Consider the following 19,000-nt stretch of genomic DNA (forward strand, 5'->3'; position numbering starts at 1 on the left):
TGCCTTACTCTCGTCCCTTGCGTCATCGGCGCAACGGGTCATCTAGTTCTCTTAAAGGAGTCACGGGTTAAAGCTATGTACGGCTTTGCATGTGCTACTCACTTCCGCGGGTGCGGTCTGAAAAGTCAAAATCGACGAGTCACTTTACCACAATGATGCGGCCAGCTGTTTCACAACCCGCTGATTTGCCATTACCAGGCTTTCCGAGCCGTTCAAATAGCCAGCTCTGCCTCTGTCACGCCTCCAACTTCGTCTACTGCTAAGGAGAGAAGGAAAGAACAGGGGACCGGCTGTCCATATAAAGTTGGACTAAAGTCAAAGGAGCAGCGGTGCAAGGGCTACATCACACGTTTTATATCCATCCAATGAGAGTACCAGGTGCTATCTTGTCTATTTATTTTCAGTGCATATTGTTTTTATCAAAGAACAATTACTTTGATCTGTGTATTTTATATACAGGACTATCATTCACTACAAATATGGTTTATACCATGGGTATGGAGCACAGGCTGACAATATTCCGCCTGGCGATAGTCCGTAACATATTACCCGATGAATGGACGCGCACAAGCTGTCGCCCATACGGCCCGGTCTACATCAACTAGCTGGGATTGCGCCTGTGGTTGACTCGTGCGTCTGCGCCAGTTTACAACGCCACGGACGACTCACGCGTCCGCTCTCATGGCCGGTTCACGCGTCCGCTTTACAACGAGGAGGACAATTTGCTTGTCTGCACCGGCATACAATGCCGTGGTCGACTCGTCTATGTTGCCTCTGATGATGCGGTCATTTTTACCGTCCGTCTCTCGCGGCCTGGTCTACATCAACACACCGGGCCGCACCTGTCTGCATGAGCTATTTATTGCATATGAGGAAGTCACAACTTGGGTAGCCCGGTTTTTCTTTCAGCAAATTGGAGGCAAGTTATCATCAGCCGCCGTCTGCACTGATGGTTCAATGGACATGCACACAAATCACTGCCAGATGGAAGGAACCATTGGCCGAGTTGCTGACATGATTCATACGGGATCATTTATAATCCGCCGCAGTCACCTCAGCCTTCTATGGATTTACATCATGTTATCAATACCAATGATATATACCTTCTACTATGGTCAAAGTACAGAGAATCTCAAGACAACTCCTTGAGTCATCTTAAGACTCGGGGGCTACGATGATATGACGTAGCAAGTTTTGCCAGTTTCAGCAAATTCAAGTGCCCCAGAATGTTGAAGGGAAACCCGATCCCGGAGGCTACGGTTATATGGGTGCAAATTTAAAGGCCGGCTTAAAAAGAAGGATTCCGGTTTGAAATCCGGGTCAAGGGAAATTTATCTCCCAAGCTTTGAAGCTCTTAAATCCGGTTTAAGAATTTCCGGTTCAAAAAGGAATTAACTTCTCACAAGTTCGAGTTTAAAGGCCGTCAGGAAATTTCCGGCTGAAAATGAGGACTTCGGTTTAAAATCCGGTTCAAGGGAAAGATGTCTCCCATAAAGCTTTGAAGCTCTCAATATCCGGTTTAAAATCCCGGTTCAAGAAGAATTTATCTCTTGCAAAAAGTTAAAAGTTGCCGAAGAGGACCTGTTGCCATGATGTACGGTTCAAACATGGGTATCCCGCCTTATTGGCTTATCATATTATTGATTACATGGGGGCTTCAGCTGACAAAGCGGAAGTTCTGTCCATTAATCCGGCTATCACACCACAACAAAGCTCGGGAGCTTCACACCCAAGGGGCCAAAGAGAGTATTGTTGCTATGCACAGCTCAAACATAGGCACCCATTGAGCACAGCTCACAAAGTTACTTGGGGGCTCTTTGTGTAAAGTAACAAAGAGCTTGAAAGGACCCTTGTAATTGGGTATCGACCCACGGCTTGGAAGCCTGGTGTATTCACCTAAAACCCCAGGTTAACCTGCCTTCATCAAGTACGCCACTCCTATCCACGTAATCCAGGCATGACCCGCCGAACGTTTGACAGTTACTCTCATTGAGACCCTAAACTTGTCAAATTTAAAACGACGATTGGTTAGTTGGATGCCCATCTTAAAAGGCTTTGTCAAATGGTTTAACTCAGCGGCCTGGCAACCCATGAAAAGCCTCGAATTTGGGCCTGGCAGCCCTTGAAAAGCCTCGACTACACGGTTTTATTTGCCTTTGTCAAGATTTTTCTCTTTTGATAAATTTTATGTTGAACCGGTGTCTATTGACCCGGCATGACTATCAGTCATCAAATTAACCCGGTGTTCGTTAACCCGGCTCGACTTTCAACTACAAGTTGTCAGTACATAATCACTTATAATCCGGTGTTTATTGACCCGTCCTGGCTTTGGACTATAAGTCGCCAGTATATATTTGGATTGCGCCATTGGAATTATGCGCTTATAAATCATTGGGTATATTATTCAAATAGCCAACATGGCTGGATTTTTATTATTGTTATTAATAACCAGTATTATGATTAAGGTTTTCAAAGTCGCTTTAGCACAAATGGCTATCATATTATCAATAGATATGATTTATTCTACAATTTGTCCCGAGTTGCTGCAGGCTTACGACCCGACACTTGGGGGCTACATTATTTCAGTTGAAATTACATTAAATACACTGATGAAGCTACGCACCTAGGGTAGGGGCACGGGCCTGTCCAAAGAGCCCTACCCAAGGACGTCCCTAGAAAAAGTCACCTTTCAATCGACTTGAAGGTATCCCACTCGACGGATTCAAGACACTCGACCAAGAAGCTATCACTCGACCATGAAGCCAACCACTCAACTGCCAGGAGACCTAAAGTCACTCCGCAGGTAAACGGTCAGCTATTAAGTAGTCTTTATGGTCATTATAGCACTTTATTAGGAGCGTTACCAGTAACGCCCAACCTTAAATGTACCTTAAACCCTGCATTACTGAGGACAGGAGGGGGCCGACGAACTCTATATAAGCCGCCCCCCTCCTCAGTATGAAGGGTTCGCACCCCTGTTATTCACACGCTAGTAATCCAATCGACCGCCTCCGGGCACCGAGACGTAGGGCTGTTACTTCCTCCGCGAAGGGCCTGAACTCGTACATCTTGGTGTGTTTACAACTTCCCAATAGCTGAGATCTAGCCTCTCCATACGTACCCCCCTACATCACTGTCAGAGTTAGAACCACGACAGTTGGCGCCCACCGTGGGGCAGGAATCTTAGCGCCTAATTGGAGAAGTTGCGATTTTTTCGATCCCTTTGATCATGGTTTCGAGCGGAGTTTTGGTGGAGGGCCGCGAGATCCGTCTCGGCGCACTCACGTTCATCGCCGACGACTCCGCCTGGCTCCAGGAGGCACCACTCGACATCGACGCGCTCCCCGTCCGCGGCGCGACGCATTTCCGCGCATGCGTTCGTGGCGTCCTTCTGCGACAGCCGTCGACCCAGTATCGGTCGGCCCCCGTATCGTCCCCTCGCTCGGTCTCCCACCGGCGTAAGTGCTCCGGTCGGTCGAGACTTCAGAGGTGGGTGAGCCATGCCGTGGCTCGCCAGTCGGCCACCCCGCAAGTCGCGGCGATCGAGCCCGACGAATCCCTCTGCGGCCTGTTCGACCTGTCAACTGGCTCCGCGGAGACCGCATCCGAGTGCGACAGCAGCGACCCAGCGGCTGAGGTTCTGGCGGTCGATGGGACGCACAGTCCTCCTGGTTTCCCTCGCGCTGGTGGAGGCGCGGGTGGGGGCGACCCGTCACATCCCCACGATGAGTATCTCCCCGAACCTCTCACGTCATTGCAGCGAGAGGAGCTTCGCCGTCGGAACATGGACGCGCTCCACACTCCTATTGTCGAAGAAACCCCCGAGGCCCGGGCCTTGGAGGACGCGCGCTTGGCTAACCTGGCCGAGCGCACTCGACTGGAGAATCTCCAGCGGATACTCGACGAGCAAGCGCGTTAGCGGGCTCCCGAGTCCAGTCGACGTCAGCAAGCTCCCGAGTCCAGTCGGCGTCAGCTCTTCCCGCCGCCGCAGGTATACCGAACCCCGGTTCAGAATTTGGCCGCTGCGGCCCGTATAGCAGAATCAATTCAGCCCTCCCAGTCGGAGGCGGGCAGAGGCTTGTTGCAGATCAGAGCGCTGCTCCGGGCGGTGGGAAACCAGAATTCTGCTGTCTCTCAGTCGCGGAACAGGATCCACAGTCGATCCGTCGCAACGGATACAGTCGAGTCGGCTCACAGCCCGAGATCGCCCCTGAGGCGTGAGGGACGTGGCGACCGGCATGATCAGTACAGGAGGAATGAGCAGTATGATCACCGATTCGACCGTGATGATCGACGTCGAGTGCCAACCCCTCCCCCGAGGAGTGGGTCATATGCGCCTCGACGGCAAGATGACAGACGCCCTCATAGTGTTGGGCAGCGGATTCCAGTCGACCCCAGAGACCCAGGCTTTGATGCGAGATCCATCCTCGTTCAAGGTTTGGTTGACAGGAACAGATCTCATCGAGAGGGCCACAACAGAGATGCGCCTGCCAGCAGCAGAGCACGTGCTTCAGGGCCAGAGTGTTTCAGTCGAGCCATCAGAGCCGCAGTGATTCTTCCCAACTTCAGACTGGCGACTGGGGTCAGCAAGTTCACCGGCGAATCTAAGCCTGACACTTGGCTCGAAGATTACCGAGTGGCTGTACAGATTGGCGGTGGCAATGATGAGGTGGCCATGAAGCATCTGCCTCTCATGTTAGAGGGCTCAGCCAGAGCGTGGCTGAATCAGTTGGCACCCAACAGCATCTACACTCGGGAGGACCTCTCCCGAGTGTTTATCACAACCTTCGAAGGAACATGCAAGCGACCTGCAGGCCTTACGAAGTTGCGGTCTTGCGTGCAGAAGCCGAATGAAACTCTGAGGGAATACATCCAGAGGTGGATCACACTGCATCACTCAGTCGAGAATGTGCCAGACCATCAAGCAGTTTGTGCCTTCAAGGAAGGCGTTAAATACAGAGAGTTGAATTTGAAGTTCGGTCGAACCGGAGAGATGTCTCTGAATCGGATGATGGAGATTGCCACCAAGTACGCTAATGGTGAAGATGAGGACCGACTCCAGAGTGGCAAGCACAAGGCAGTCGCCCAAGAAACCGGGGGGAACTCCAGTCGGAAATAGAAGCGGAAGGCCGAGCCAGCCGCTCCTGGGGAGGCCCTGGCCGTAGCCCAGGGAAACTTCAAGGGAAAACCCAAGGGCACCTGGAAGCCCAAGAAAGTCAAGGATCAGGATGGAAACGATGTTTTGGATCTACCATGTCACATCCACACCAAGAAAGATGAAGAGGGTAATTTTATTTACCCAAAGCATACCACTCGACAGTGCCGGCTCCTGATCCAGCAGTTTCAGGGCAAACAGCCCAAAGATAAGGAAAAAGAGTCGGACAGAGTTGAAGACAAGGAAGATAGCAACGATGGATACCCCCAAATCAATTCCACCCTGATGATTTTTGTTGATGTCGAAAGCAAAAGTCGACTGAAAGTCATTAACCGTGAGGTGAACATGGTTGCTCCGGCGACACCCAATTATCTGAAATGGTCGCAGACTGCCATCACATTCGACCAGTCCGATCACCCTACGCACATTGCCACCCCTGGGAGGCAAGCTTTGGTGGTCAACCCAGTTGTCGAAGGCACTCGACTGACCAAAGTCCTGATGGATGGTGGCAGTGGCTTGAACATACTATATGCTGAAACATTGAAAGGGATGGGCATTCCGATGTCCAGACTCAGTACCAGTAACATGAGCTTCCACGGAGTCATTCCTAGGAAGAAGGCCGTGTCACTCGGACAGATTGCTCTCGATGTGGTTTTCGGTGATTCAAAGAATTACCGCAAGGAAAAGTTGACATTCGAGGTTGTTGACTTCCAAAGTGCCTATCATGCCATTCTGGGCAGGCCAGCTTACGCACGCTTCATGGCTCGACCATGTTACGTGTACCTCAAACTGAAGATGCCTGGCCCCAAAGGCGTAATCACTATTACAGGCAACCGAAAGAAAGCAGAAGAGTGTTTTCAGAAGGGCTCAAAGATCGCTGATGCTCAGATGGCAGTTGTTGAGCTGCAAGAGTACCAGAAGACTGCTGATCCGAGTGAATTGCTATGAGCCAAGAAGCCTGCTTCAGAATCTGCTTTTCAGTCGTCCGGTGAAACTAAGACGGTTCACATTCACCCGACCGACCCCGACGCTGCTCCGACTCACATCTCGACGACGCTCGACTCCAAATAGGAAGAAGCGCTTATCCAGTTCCTCCGTGAGAACTGGGACGTCTTCGCATGGAAGCCTTCTAACATGCCTGGAGTTCCTAGGGGGCTGGCTGAGCACCGTCTACGAGTCGACCCGAAGTTCAAGCCCGTAAAAGAACATCTTCGACGGTCCGCCGTCTAGAAGAGGAAAGCTATTGGCGAGGAGGTGGCTCGGCTCTTAGCAGCGGAGTTCATCCGAGAGATTTACCATTCCGAGTGGCTCGCCAATGTTGTCATGGTCCCCAAGAAGGACAGGTCACTTCGCATGTGCATTGATTTCAAACATATCAATCGGGCCTGCCCGAAAGATCATTTTCCCCTCCCTCGCATCGACCAAATAGTCGACTCGACTGCGGGATGCGAGAGATTGTCTTTTCTAGATGCCTATTCCGGGTACCATCAGATCCGTCTGTATGGACCCGACGAGATCAAAACAGCTTTCATCACTCCATTCGGATGCTTCTGTTACGTCACCATGCCGTTCGGCCTCAAGAACGCCGGAGCCACGTTCATGAGAATGATTCAGAAGTGTCTACTCACTCAAATCAGTCGGAATGTGGAGGCATACATGGATGATATTGTGTTCAAGTCACAGAAAGGTTCCGACCTGCGGGCTGACCTTGCTGAAACCTTTGCCAACCTTAGGAGGTATGATATCAAGCTCAACCCATCAAAGTGCACGTTCGGAGTTCCAGGTGGAAAGTTACTCGGTTTTCTCGTTTCCGAACGGGGGATCGATGCCAATCTTGAAAAGGTTGGCACCATACTCCGGATGAAGCGTCCTGTACGCGTGCACGATGTCCAAAGGCTTACAGGCTGCTTGGCCGCTCTAAGTCGATTCATTTCTTGTCTCGGTGAAAAGGCGTTGCCTCTTTACCGACTGATGAAGAAGTCTGACAAGTTCAAGTGGACTCCAGAAGTTGACGCAGCATTTGCAGAGCTCAAAGCTCTGCTCACCACCCAGCCGGTGCTCGCTGCCCCAATCAGCAAAGAGCCTCTGCTGCTTTACATTGCAGCCACAGGACAAGTTGTCAGTACAGTACTTACGGTCGAGCGGGAAGAAGAAGGAAAGGCCTTCAGAGTTCAGCGCCCAGTCTATTATCTGTCTGAAGTTTTGACCCCTTCAAAACAAAGATACCCTCACTACCAGAAGCTTGTATATGGGATTTACATGACCACGAAGAAGGTTGCACATTACTTCTCTGACCACTCCATTACAGTCGTCAGCGACGCCCCATTGTTAGAGATTCTGCATAACAGAGATGCAACTGGTCGAGTGGCCAAGTGGGCGATTGAACTCCTTCCCTTAGATATCAAGTTTGAAGCAAAAAAGGCTATCAAGTCCCAAGCAATTGCAGATTTCGTCACCGAGTGGATTGAACAACAACTTCCGACTCAAGTTCACTCGGAGCATTGGACCATGTTCTTCGATGGATCTAAGATGCTGAATGGTTCCGGTGCTGGGGTAGTTCTAGTCTCCCCCCGAGGAGATAAGCTCAGATATGTTCTCCAGATTCACTTCGATTCCTCCAATAATGAAGCAGAGTATGAAGCACTTTTGTATGGGTTGCGCATGGCCATTTCACTCGGCGTTCGTCGCCTCATGGTCTATGGCGACTCAGATTTGGTGGTTAATCAGGTGATGAAGGAGTGGGACGTCAGAAGTCCGGCTATGACTGGTTATTGCAACGCAGTGAGAAAGCTGGAAAAGAAATTCGAGGGGTTAGAGCTTCATCACATCCCCCGACTGAAAAATCAAGCAGCTGATGATCTGGCAAAGATAGGCTCCAAGAGAGAAGCCATTCCTAGCAATGTATTTTTGGAGCACATCCGCTCGCCGTCAGTCCAGGAGGATCCTTTCACAGAAGAAGCCCCACAACCGAAAAGTGCCACAGATCCGACTGAAGTCGAAGTTCCTGCTGTGGTCGACCTAATCATGGAAGTCTTGGCAATCACTCCCGACTGGACGATACCGTACATCACGTATATCCTAAGGAAAGAGCTCCCAGAGGACGAGGAAGAGGCTCGACATATCGTCCGCCGATCCAAGGCCTTCACAGTCATAAAGGGGCAGTTGTACAGAGAAAGCGCGACTGGAATCGGTCAGAAGTGCATAACACCAGAAGAAGGTCGGATAATCCTTGATGATATCCACTCGGGGACCTGTGGTCACCATGCGTCCTCTCGGACCATTGTGGCTAAAGCATACCGAGCGGGATTTTACTGGCCTAGAGCAAATGAGATGGCGAAAGAGATGGTCGACAAGTGTGGAGGGTGCCAGTTCTACTCCAACATGTCACACAAGCCTGCATCAGCCCTGAAGACCATTCCACTCGTCTGGCCCTTTGCTGTTTGGGGACTAGACATGGTTGGTCCACTGAGAACAGGCAGAAGTGGTTTCACTCATGTGCTTGTGGCAGTCGACAAGTTTACCAAATGGATTGAAGCTAAGCCTATCAAGAATCTTGATGCTTGCACTGCTATCAGTTTCGTCAGAGGGCTAACATTCAGATATGGAGTCCCGCATAGCATCATCACTGACAATGGGTCAAACTTCGATTCGGACAAGTTCAGAGCTTTTTGCGCCTCTCAAGGCACTCGAGTCGACTACGCATCGGTCGCCCATCCCCAGTCGAACGGACAAGCTGAAAGAGCAAATGGTCTGATTCTCAAAGGACTAAAGCCTCGACTGATGCGTGATCTCAAGCACGCGGCAGGTGCTTGGGTCGACGAGCTTCCGTCTGTTCTGTGGGGATTGAGGACCACCCCTAACCGGTCGACTGGAAGAACTCCATTCTTTCTGGTTTATGGAGCCGAAGCGGTTCTGCCAAGTGATCTTCTTCACAACGCGCCCCGAGTCGAGCTTTACACCGAAGATGAAGCAGAACAGGCCCGGCAAGACGCAGTCGACCTCCTAGAAGAAGAGAGGGAGATGGCCATGATCAGATCGACCATTTATCAGCAAGACTTGCGTCGATTCCACGCCCGGAATGTAAAGAGTCGAGCCTACCAAGAAGGAGATTTGGTCCTCCGAGTGGATCAACAGAAACCACACAAGCTTGCTCCTACTTGGGAAGGCCCCTTCATCATCACCAGAGTCCTCCACAATGGAGCGTATCACCTCTACAATGTTGATCGCCAGATCGACGAGCCACGAGCTTGGATAGCGGAACTACTCCGCCCCTTTTACACTTGAGCTCTCCCTTGGACGAGATGTAATAAGAAAAATTGCTGCAGTTTATTTTTATCAAAGGCAAGAGTGTTTCAATAATTGCTGTCACTCCTGTTTGCTTACGAAATCCCCCAGTGGGTGACTTAGCTGTGAATCCGTTTTGCCTAAGTTTGAAGAAATCCTACCGAGTGGAGAGCGATCCCACTCGGGGGCTTAGCTGCAGTCCAGCACTCGCCTAAGTTCTCTCACCTAGAGACTTAGCTGCAGTCCGGCACTCGCCTAAGTTTGAAAAAATCCTACCGAGTGGAGAGCGATCCTCCCACTCGGGGGCTTAGCTGCAGTCCAGCACTCGCCTAAGTTCTCTCACCTAGAGACTTAGCTGCAGGCCGGCACTCGCCTAAGTTTGAAAAAATCCTACCGACTGGAGAGCGATCCTCCCACTCGGGGGGCTTAGCTGCAGTCCAGCACTCACCTAAGTTCTCCCACCTAAAGACTTAGCTGCAGTCCGGCGCTCGCCTAAGTTTGAAAAAATCCTACCGAGTGGAGAGCGATCCTCCCACTCGGGGCTTAGCTGCAGTCCAGCACTCGCCTAAGTTCTCTCACCTAGAGACTTAGCTGCAGTCCGACACTCGCCTAAGTTTGAAAAAATCCTACCGAGTGGAGAGCGATCCTCCCACTCGGGGGGCTTAGCTGCAGTCCAGCACTCGCCTAAGTTCTCCCACCTAAAGACTTAGCTGCAGTCCGACACTCGCCTAAGTTTGAAAAAATCCTACCGAGTGGAGAGCGATCCTCCCACTCGGGGGGCTTAGCTGCAGTCCAGCACTCGCCTAAGTTCTCCCACCTAAAGACTTAGCTGCAGTCCGGCACTCGCCTAAGTTTGAAAAAATCCTACCGAGTGGAGAGCGATCCTCCCACTCGGGGGCTTAGCTGCAGTCCAGCACTCGCCTAAGTTCTCTCACCTAGAGACTTAGCTGCAGTCCGGCACTCGCCTAAGTTTGAAAAAATCCTACCGAGTGGAGAGCGATCCTCCCACTCGGGGGCTTAGCTGCAGTCCAGCACTCGCCTAAGTTCTCTCACCTAGAGACTTAGCTGCAGTCCGGCACTCGCCTAAGTTTGAAAAATCCTACCGAGTGGAGAGCGATCCTCCCACTCGGGGGCTTAGCTGCAGTCCAGAACTCGCCTAAGTTCTCTCACCTAGAGATTTAGCTGCAGTCAAGTACTCGCCTAAGTTTGAAAAATCCTACCGAGTGGAGAGCGATCCTCCCACTCGGGGGCTTAGCTGCAGTCCAGCACTCGCCTAAGTTCTCTCACCTAGAGACTTAGCTGCAGTCAAGTACTTGCCTAACTTTGAAAAAATCCTACCGAGTGGAGAGCAAACCTCCCACTCGGAGGCTTAGCTGCAGCCCAGTGCTCGCCTAAGTGTTTAAAAACCCTACCGAGTGGAGAGAAAACCTCCCACTCGGAGGCTCAGCTACAGCCCAGTGCTCGCCTAAGTACAAGACTCAACCCAATCCGCGGGTCGACTGCTAACTCCCCCTTCGGTATTGCGCCGCAAATACAAGGTCATTCCGAGTGAAGATCAAGTTCCACTCAACGCATCAAACCATGAAGATGTCCAATGAGAAATCAATTTCAGATAAAGCCTAAAAGGTCCCAGACCTCAAAGTACTCGAGCCCTCGGCTCGGCAAAGTATAATGGTTACAAATCCACTCGGCATTCCGAGGTAAATTTAAAGTTTTCACTCCTCAGGAGGAGGACTGGAAGGGGCGACGAACTCATCCAAGTCGATCCCGTCGACAAAACGGGTGGCAGCAGCGATGAAGGTCTCCATGAAGTCTTGAAAGCTGTGCTTCCTGGTATTGGCAACTTGGATGGACGCCAGCTTCTCTTCTCGCGCCTCCTTGTAATGGACGCGGACCAGGGACAGAGCGACATCAGCACCACATCTAGCAGAAGATTTCTTCCATTCCGCCACTCAACCTGGGACTTCGTTAAGTCGAGCCATCAGAGACTCGAGGTCGTTTTGAAGCATCGTCCCAGGCCAGAGTGATGCGTCGATCCGCGACATCGCAACTTTCAGCCGAGCCAGATAGTCAACGACGCTGGCAGTACGAGACTCCAGACGGAGCACGTTCATTGCAGCCTCGTCCTTCACGAGAGAGTTAACAGGGTCCAAGCCTGGTTCCACTCGACTGGTCTCCTCTTCAAAGTTCTGGCAGAATTCTGCAAACACGATTCAAGGGTAAGACGGTGGCCGTACGCAGGCTCGACAACTACAAGACAGCCGGGTTGGAATAATTACCTTCAAGCAAGACAAACAGCTTCTTGGCGAGTCCACCAAGATAAGCCTCCAGATCTTTGACCTTCCCCGACAGCTCACCCGCCTTGTCGTGCAGCACCATCTTCTCTTTCTTCAGTCGACTGGCGTCTCGATTAGCTGCCTCGAGAGCAGTCTTCAGTCTGGAGTTCTCCTGTTCAAGAGCTCCGACCGAAGCCAGTTTCTCTTTGCGAGCTTCGTTTTGCTCGAGGCCTCCTTCTGTGCCTCTGCAAGATCTTGGTCCTTCTTCTTCAGAGCTTCCTCCAGTTTATCTGCGGTGCGTCGAGTGGAACCAACATCAAGGATGGACAAGAAAGAAAAGTCACCCGTTAAGAATGGAGAACCTCACCAGCCATACCTTTTGCTTCTTCTTGCGCCTTCTTCAAGTTCTCCTGAGCAAGCTTCAAGCTAAGGTTGAGCTAGATCTGCTGATTCTCCAACTCAGTATAGCGAGCTACAAGTTCGCAAGATTTCTGCAAAAAGAAAAAATCAGTCGACAGACGTCCAAGATAAGTTGCTTCCGAGTAACTAAGAGACAATGATGACGTTTCTAAGACCATAGCCGAATCAAAAAACATTCGACAGTAGTCTCGGGGACTACACCCAGTGGGTGCACTCAGCGTGCCCCCACTGGTTCGACCAAAAAAAAGAGAGAAAAAGTTCCACTCGACCTGGCCCGACCAAACTGAGTGAAGAAATACAGCTACAGCAACACAATGTAAAGACTACAGTCGACTGCCAGCAGTCCACCGTAGTCTCGGGGACTACACCCAGTGGGTGCACTCAGCATGCCCCCACTCGTCCAAGGATATGCAGACACACCCGGTGGGTGTACAGATATAGATACAAAAGATCTTCGGAAAAGAGACTCTTCAAACAACATATCATAACAGAACAAGTGTTGAAGTCGACTGACCTGGACGTTGCTCTGAAGAGCCGAACTCGCGTCATAGGCTGCTTGGCTGGCCTCCCGAGCCATCTTCACTTGCTCCATCATGATCCCCGCCTGGCGTATAGCCTCCTTGGTAGCAGCCGCTTGGTCCTCAGGGACGGGGTATGCGGCAAAAAGCGAAGACGGATCCGCAGTCGACGATGAGGGCCGCGCACTCGCCAGAGGAACGACGAAGGTCACAGAAGCCCGAGCGGTGTCACCACCATCCCGAGCTACGGCCTCGGACGCCGGAGCGGAGTGGAGGGCCTGGTCAGCCGGCGCCTTCTTATGCCTCCTCACCCTCAACGGACCATCGTCATCTGGGAGGTCGACAACATGAGGAAGGGCTACAAAGGAAACATTCAATTGACCAGCACTGCAATAAATGATCAGTCGACTCAAGACAGAACGTTAGTAACCGTACCAGGGTTGGAGGTAACATCATCCTCCATCTCTTGGTCGTCACCCTTGGCGGAGACTTCAGAAGTAGCAGCACTGCAAAACTCAAAAGTCAGTCGGTTGGCTCAATGAATCGACCAAGGATCTGTCCATGGTCGACGAAGGAAAACAAGTCTTATTATTACCTAGAAATGGTAGGGACAGCTATCTTCATCTTGGGTAGAGCCTTGGGCGGCTTGGGCAGCGTCGTGCGTGGGAGCTTGGGGACCTTCCCAGTCGGCGTAGGAGAAGAGGTCCAAGGGCGTTTCGACGACTGCCCAACAGAAGCAGTTGCCTTGCCACGTTCCCGCGCTGGGTCGTGTGTGTGCTTGGACCGCCCCTCTGGGCGAGGGGGTTCGACCTCCTCCTCCTCCTCTTCGCTGGAGTAGACATTGTCGTCTCCCTCTCCTTCACCGTCGGACTCCCATTCGCCTTGGTCGTCCCTGCTCTCACCTCCGCTCGCCTCCCCTTCCTCAGTTGGCCCCTGAGCCCCGTTGGGCGTCGAGTACATCTTGGTGGTTGCCTGGAAAACAACAGAAAAGACGAAAGTCAATCGACCAATTGAAAGAAGACCAATGCAGAAAACAAGATTTCAGTCGGGAGCATAAAGACATACCTGGTCCACCTCATACGAATTGTCGAGTGGAACCACCCTCCTGGCTCCTCGGGGGTTGTCTTTGTTCCCCGTAATGCTCGACAGCCACCCCTCCAGCATCTCGTCGGTGACCTCCTCCGGGTGGACCCAAGTGGTGTCGTCAAGGCTCGCGTACAGCCACATCGGGTGGTCATGGGCCTGGAGCGGTTGAATACGCCTCTGGAGGAAGACCTCCAGCAGGTCCATACCAGTCACACCCTCACGGACGAGCTCAACCACTCGACCCGCCAACACTTTGACCTAGGCCCTTTCCTCCGGTGACACTTTCAGAGAAGCAGGCTTTTCAGCTCGGTCGAGAGAGAATGGAGGAAGTCCAGTCGACTGCCCTGGGGTCGCCTGGTCTTGACAGCAGAACCAGGTTGCCTGCCAACTGCGGACCGACTCCGGGAAAGTGATGGAAGGGAAACAACTCTTCCCCCTTGTCTGGATCGCCAAGCCCCCGCACAATTGGATCACCTGCATCCTCTCATCACTCGACTTGGCCTTCTTGACCGACTGAGAGCGACAGGTAAAGATGTGCTTGAAGAGTCCCCAGTGGGGGCGGCAACCCAAGAAGGCCTCGCACATGGAAATGAAAGCGGCAAGGTATACGATGGAGTTAGGAGTGAAGTGATGGAGCTGCGCTCCGAAGAAATTCAGGAAACTCCGGAAAAAGGGATGGGGCGGCAGAGAAAACCCTCGGTCGATGTGGGTGGCCAGGAGCACGCACTCACCGTCACGGGGTTGGGGTTCGATCTCTCCCCCCGGAAGACGCGCGACTTGGTGGGGGATGACTCCCCCCTCGACCATGTCGTCGAGATCCTCTTGACGGAGCACCGACGGCATCCAGTCGCCCTGAATCCAACCTTTGGGCAGAGCGGTCCTAGAGGAGGATCCGCCCCGAGCTGACCTCTTCCCTTTCCCCGCCGCCGCCGCCTTCTTCGCGCGCTCCAGAGCGGAGGTCTTGCTCTTCGTCATCGTCGCCGGCGAGGTCTCGCACGGGCCTGCTGCGCTGGGGCGGGAACGGAGGTGGCGGAAGGACTTGCGAAGCGAGAGAGGCGGAAGAAAGGAGGAGAAGAGAGCGCACTGCTTGGAAACCCCGAGCCGGCGATTTATAAGGGACCGCTTCCGAGTGGCTGACTGGTAGGCCCAGGCTATCCAGTCAAATCCCGCAACAGACGCGCGCGCAATATGTGGCGAAAAAGGCGATGCGGGGATCGAGGAGCTTCCGCTTTATCGCTTCCGATTACTGCGGCCACTCCCGCCCCGCGCGCTTCCCAAAATTCGAATCCTGCGACATCCGCGGGCCACAGAACAACTTGTCAAAACAGAAGACCCCGATCATGCCGGCGCTCAGTACGTCACAAGCAAAGAAATTCACTCGACGAAAGGCCTGGAATGGATCAAGGCGACTGAAAAAGGTTGGCAACGTCATCCGTGACGATTGACCCAAAATGAAGCACTCACGTAGCCCAAAGGGCCCATCGGAAAGTTCTCCAACTCTGTCCCCACTCAAAACCTCGATCCATTCAGGGGCTAATGATGAAGCTACGCACCTAGGGTAGGGGCACGGGCCTGTCCAAAGAGCCCTACCCAAGGACGTCCCTAGAAAAAGTCACCTTTCAATCGACTTGAAGGTATCCCACTCGACGGATTCAAGACACTCGACCAAGAAGCTATCACTCGACCATGAAGCCAACCACTCGACTGCCAGGAGACCTAAAGTCACTCCGCAGGCAAACGGTCAGCTGTTAAGTAGTCTTTATGGTCATTATAGCACTTTATTAGGAGCGTTACCAGTAACGCCCAACCTTAAATGTACCTTAAACCCTGCATTACTGAGGGCAGGAGGGGGCCGGCGAACTCTATATAAGCCGCCCCCCTCCTCAATATGAAGGGTTCGCACCCCTGTTATTCACACGCCAGTAATCCAATCGACCGCCTCCGGGCACCAAGACGTAGGGCTGTTACTTCCTCCGCGAAGGGCCTGAACTCGTACATCTTGGTGTGTTTACAACTTACCAATAGCTGAGATCTAGCCTCTCCATACGTACCCCCCTACATCACTGTCAGAGTTAGAACCACGACATACACAAGTCTCATGTCGCTGCAAGCATGCACCATGACACTTGGGGGCTAATGCAAAGTCATTTTTTGCTCACCTTATTGAAGACCCGACTCATCACATGGTAATGACCCGGCCCTTGGGGGCTACCAATTGCCTCTGTCAACAATTTAAGGTACAAAGCTTTTTATCCATTACATTGAAGGGTCCACTGCTCAGTTGGTAAAGCACAAGGCTCTTAACCTTGTGGACGTGAATTCAAGCCCCATGATGGGGGTTACATCATATGATGTTATTTTCATTGAAGAATATATCAAAGTCCCAACTCAATATTATCTTACTGAGCCGACCCTTGGGGCCTACACGTTGATGATCAAAGTTTACAAGATTATATTTACAAAGTCCCTGCTCATTATTGCATAATGACCCGGCCCTTGGGGGCTACACTGGTTGAAGTTTTTATGAGAATAAGGCAATTTCAAGTCCCAGGTTGCTGCAAGCATGACAACCCGACACTTGGGGGCTACATATGTAGAATATGCAATTCTGGCTAGTGATTGATGAACAACCTGGATTTCTTCAAGATTATGATATTCATATTGAAGCAAGTCTTAAGCTGTTGCTATGCTACCTTCTTAAGACTTGGGGGCTACAAGTGATAGGCGTATAAGAGGTATATTTTCAAGCTTCATGTTAACTACAATTATGACCTAGTGCCATCAATATTTGTAAACCGGCAATGATAAACCAGCAAGTTCAAGTCTTAAACCGACACAGTTCTACATTCTCAAACCGGCAAGTTCTACATTCTTAAACCGGCTGAAGATCAAATGAGTATTTCAAAGGCCAATATTTTTGTTAAGCATTGGGAGCTGAAGTCAAAGGAGTTATTCTTCACAATATTTCACTATGACAAACCGATGTCGGCAAATTGATTATGAAGCTGGTCTATTGACTCGGATTTTATAGAAAAAGGAAGTGACAAGGACTTAAGGATAATCAAGATTAGTTTAACATGGATAAATCCAAATTAAACTGGGGGCTAATGTCGGGGATATACCCCGCGGTATGACCCGGCTGGAGTTGTAAACCGGCTGGGACTTGGTAAACCGGTGGAGAGTTAAGACAGAGAGTTAAGACAAATGGCTAAGACAGACGGTAAACCGGCTGGTGTTAAACCGGTAGAATGTTAAACCGGCAGACGTTAAGAATCCCAGGAAGGGAAGTCAAAATAGTTTAAGTTAAAGTCTGAGTTGGACTCCACATGTAACCCGCCCCTTCAACATATATAAGGAGGGGCAGGGCTCCTCAAAGGGGGACGAGCAAGAAACAATCTCTAGGGCTAGACACAACTAGAGGAGAGCCGGTTTATGGCGACTCCCTTGTGATGATAATGAGATCTAGCCTCAAACAACATGTAGGGTTGTTACCAGATGATGTTTCCCGGAGCCCGAAGCTGTCTAAACCCTTGTCTTGTGTTGCGTCTCTCGATTCTGCTCAACCCCTCTCAAGCTACGACATAGATGCGTTGGCCTCGCGACTAAGTCCTCACACTAAGGACATCTGACGTGTTAATTCCATGACAAGTTGGTTAAAAGTAAAGAGGGTTTCGAGACGAAACTCCAGGCGCTTGAATCGCCTGATTCTGATAAACGAGCGAAAAGTTATACTAGAACGAAAATCGGAACAGAAATCGCGATCAGAAAAATCGTGGATTTAATCCAAGAAAAAGAAAAACGACGAACAGATTAACGAACGAACGTTCGTTATCTGGATCTAAACTATGAACACGTTCGTTAAAACGAACGAATGAGCGAACGATCGCTAATTAAACGAAATCGAGGAAAAAAACCGATCTATCTAAAAAGTCGAATCTAAAAAACCGAAAAAACCAGTGAAAACCAACGGTTTTCTAAAAAAACCGGCGGCGGGGCGGCGGCTCTGGCGGCGGCGGCGGCGGCTGGGGCGCGGCGCGGCTAGGGTTTGGGCAGGCGGCGCGGCGCGACTTGGGCTAGGGCGACCCATGGTCGCGCTATATAAAGCCCCCAGGCCAGGCGGAGTCCTGGCCGGACACGACCCAAGGTCGGTTCGGATTTTTTTAAAAATTACACTCAGAAAAAAAACAAAAGGAATACTAAACTGACTCCAAAAATCTCGAAATCAATTTTACCCGGCTTCTAAAATCAAGCCGCACAGGATGAACATTTATTTGGGGCCTAAATGCAATTTTGAAAAATGCACATTTTTCCTAAATTCAAATAAAATAGCAAATAAATCCAAAATAAAATCTTATTTGATTTTTTTATTAAATCCTCAATATTTCTTTATTTTGGGAAAGTCATTTTATTCCCTCTCTCATATTTTGATAATAGAAATAACTGAATATAAAATAAATAAAATCAAATGATCCTATTTTCAAAATTTGAGAAAGCTCAAATATGAAAATAACGAAATCCCCAACTCTCTCAGAGGGTCCTTGAGTTGCATAGAATTTCTAGGATCAACCAAAATGCAAAATAAAATATGATATGCAATGATGATCTATTGTATAACATTCCAAATTGAAAATTTGGGATGTTACAGTCTCCCACTTGCACTACAGTCAATAATCTAGTTCACATCGTCATGTGATTAACACCCATAGTTCACATCGCCATGTGACCAATAACGAAAGAGTTTACTAGAGTCAACAATCTAGTTCACATCGCTCTGGGATCGTTTGTAGCCTTCTTCGATAAATAAGAGTGTCGAACCCAATGAGGAGCTAAAGGTAGAACATATATTCCCTCAAGTTCTATCGACCACCGATACAACTCTACACACACTTGACGTTTGCTTTACCTAAAATAAGTATGAAACTATTTTGCAAGAATAAAACTATGAGTACTTTGCGAGAATAAAACTACGAATAAATTGCAAGGTAATAAAAGTGGATAGCTTTTGTCAACAAGAAATTCATTTGTCCCTAGGCAATTGATAACAAGTACTGGTAATCGTTCTTGAAATTCTATATGAAGGAGAGGCATGAGCTAACATACTTTCTCTACTTGGATCATATGCACTTATGATTGGAACTCTAGCAAGCATCCGCAACTACTAAAGGTCATTAAGGTTGTGAAACCCAACCACATCATTAAGTATGAAGTCCTCTTTACTCCCATACGCCATATCCCACTTACTCAGGTTTAAGCTTCTGTCA

General features: G+C 50.4%; 1 protein-coding gene across 1 annotated transcript in view; it reads left to right on the plus strand.

Moving 5' to 3' along the window:
- Positions 1 to 8,536: 8,536 nt before the first annotated feature.
- LOC125546794 overlaps positions 8,537 to 19,000 on the plus strand; it is an 87,587-nt gene continuing 77,123 nt past the window's right edge. The window contains exon 1 of the mRNA XM_048710924.1: positions 8,537 to 9,304. Within this exon, the coding sequence (XP_048566881.1) occupies positions 8,537 to 9,304 (768 nt within the window). The remainder of the gene's footprint in view (positions 9,305 to 19,000) is intronic.

The sequence above is a fragment of the Triticum urartu genome, chromosome 3 (genome assembly GCF_003073215.2).
Source record: "Triticum urartu cultivar G1812 chromosome 3, Tu2.1, whole genome shotgun sequence".
Taxonomy (NCBI): Eukaryota; Viridiplantae; Streptophyta; class Magnoliopsida; order Poales; family Poaceae; genus Triticum; species Triticum urartu.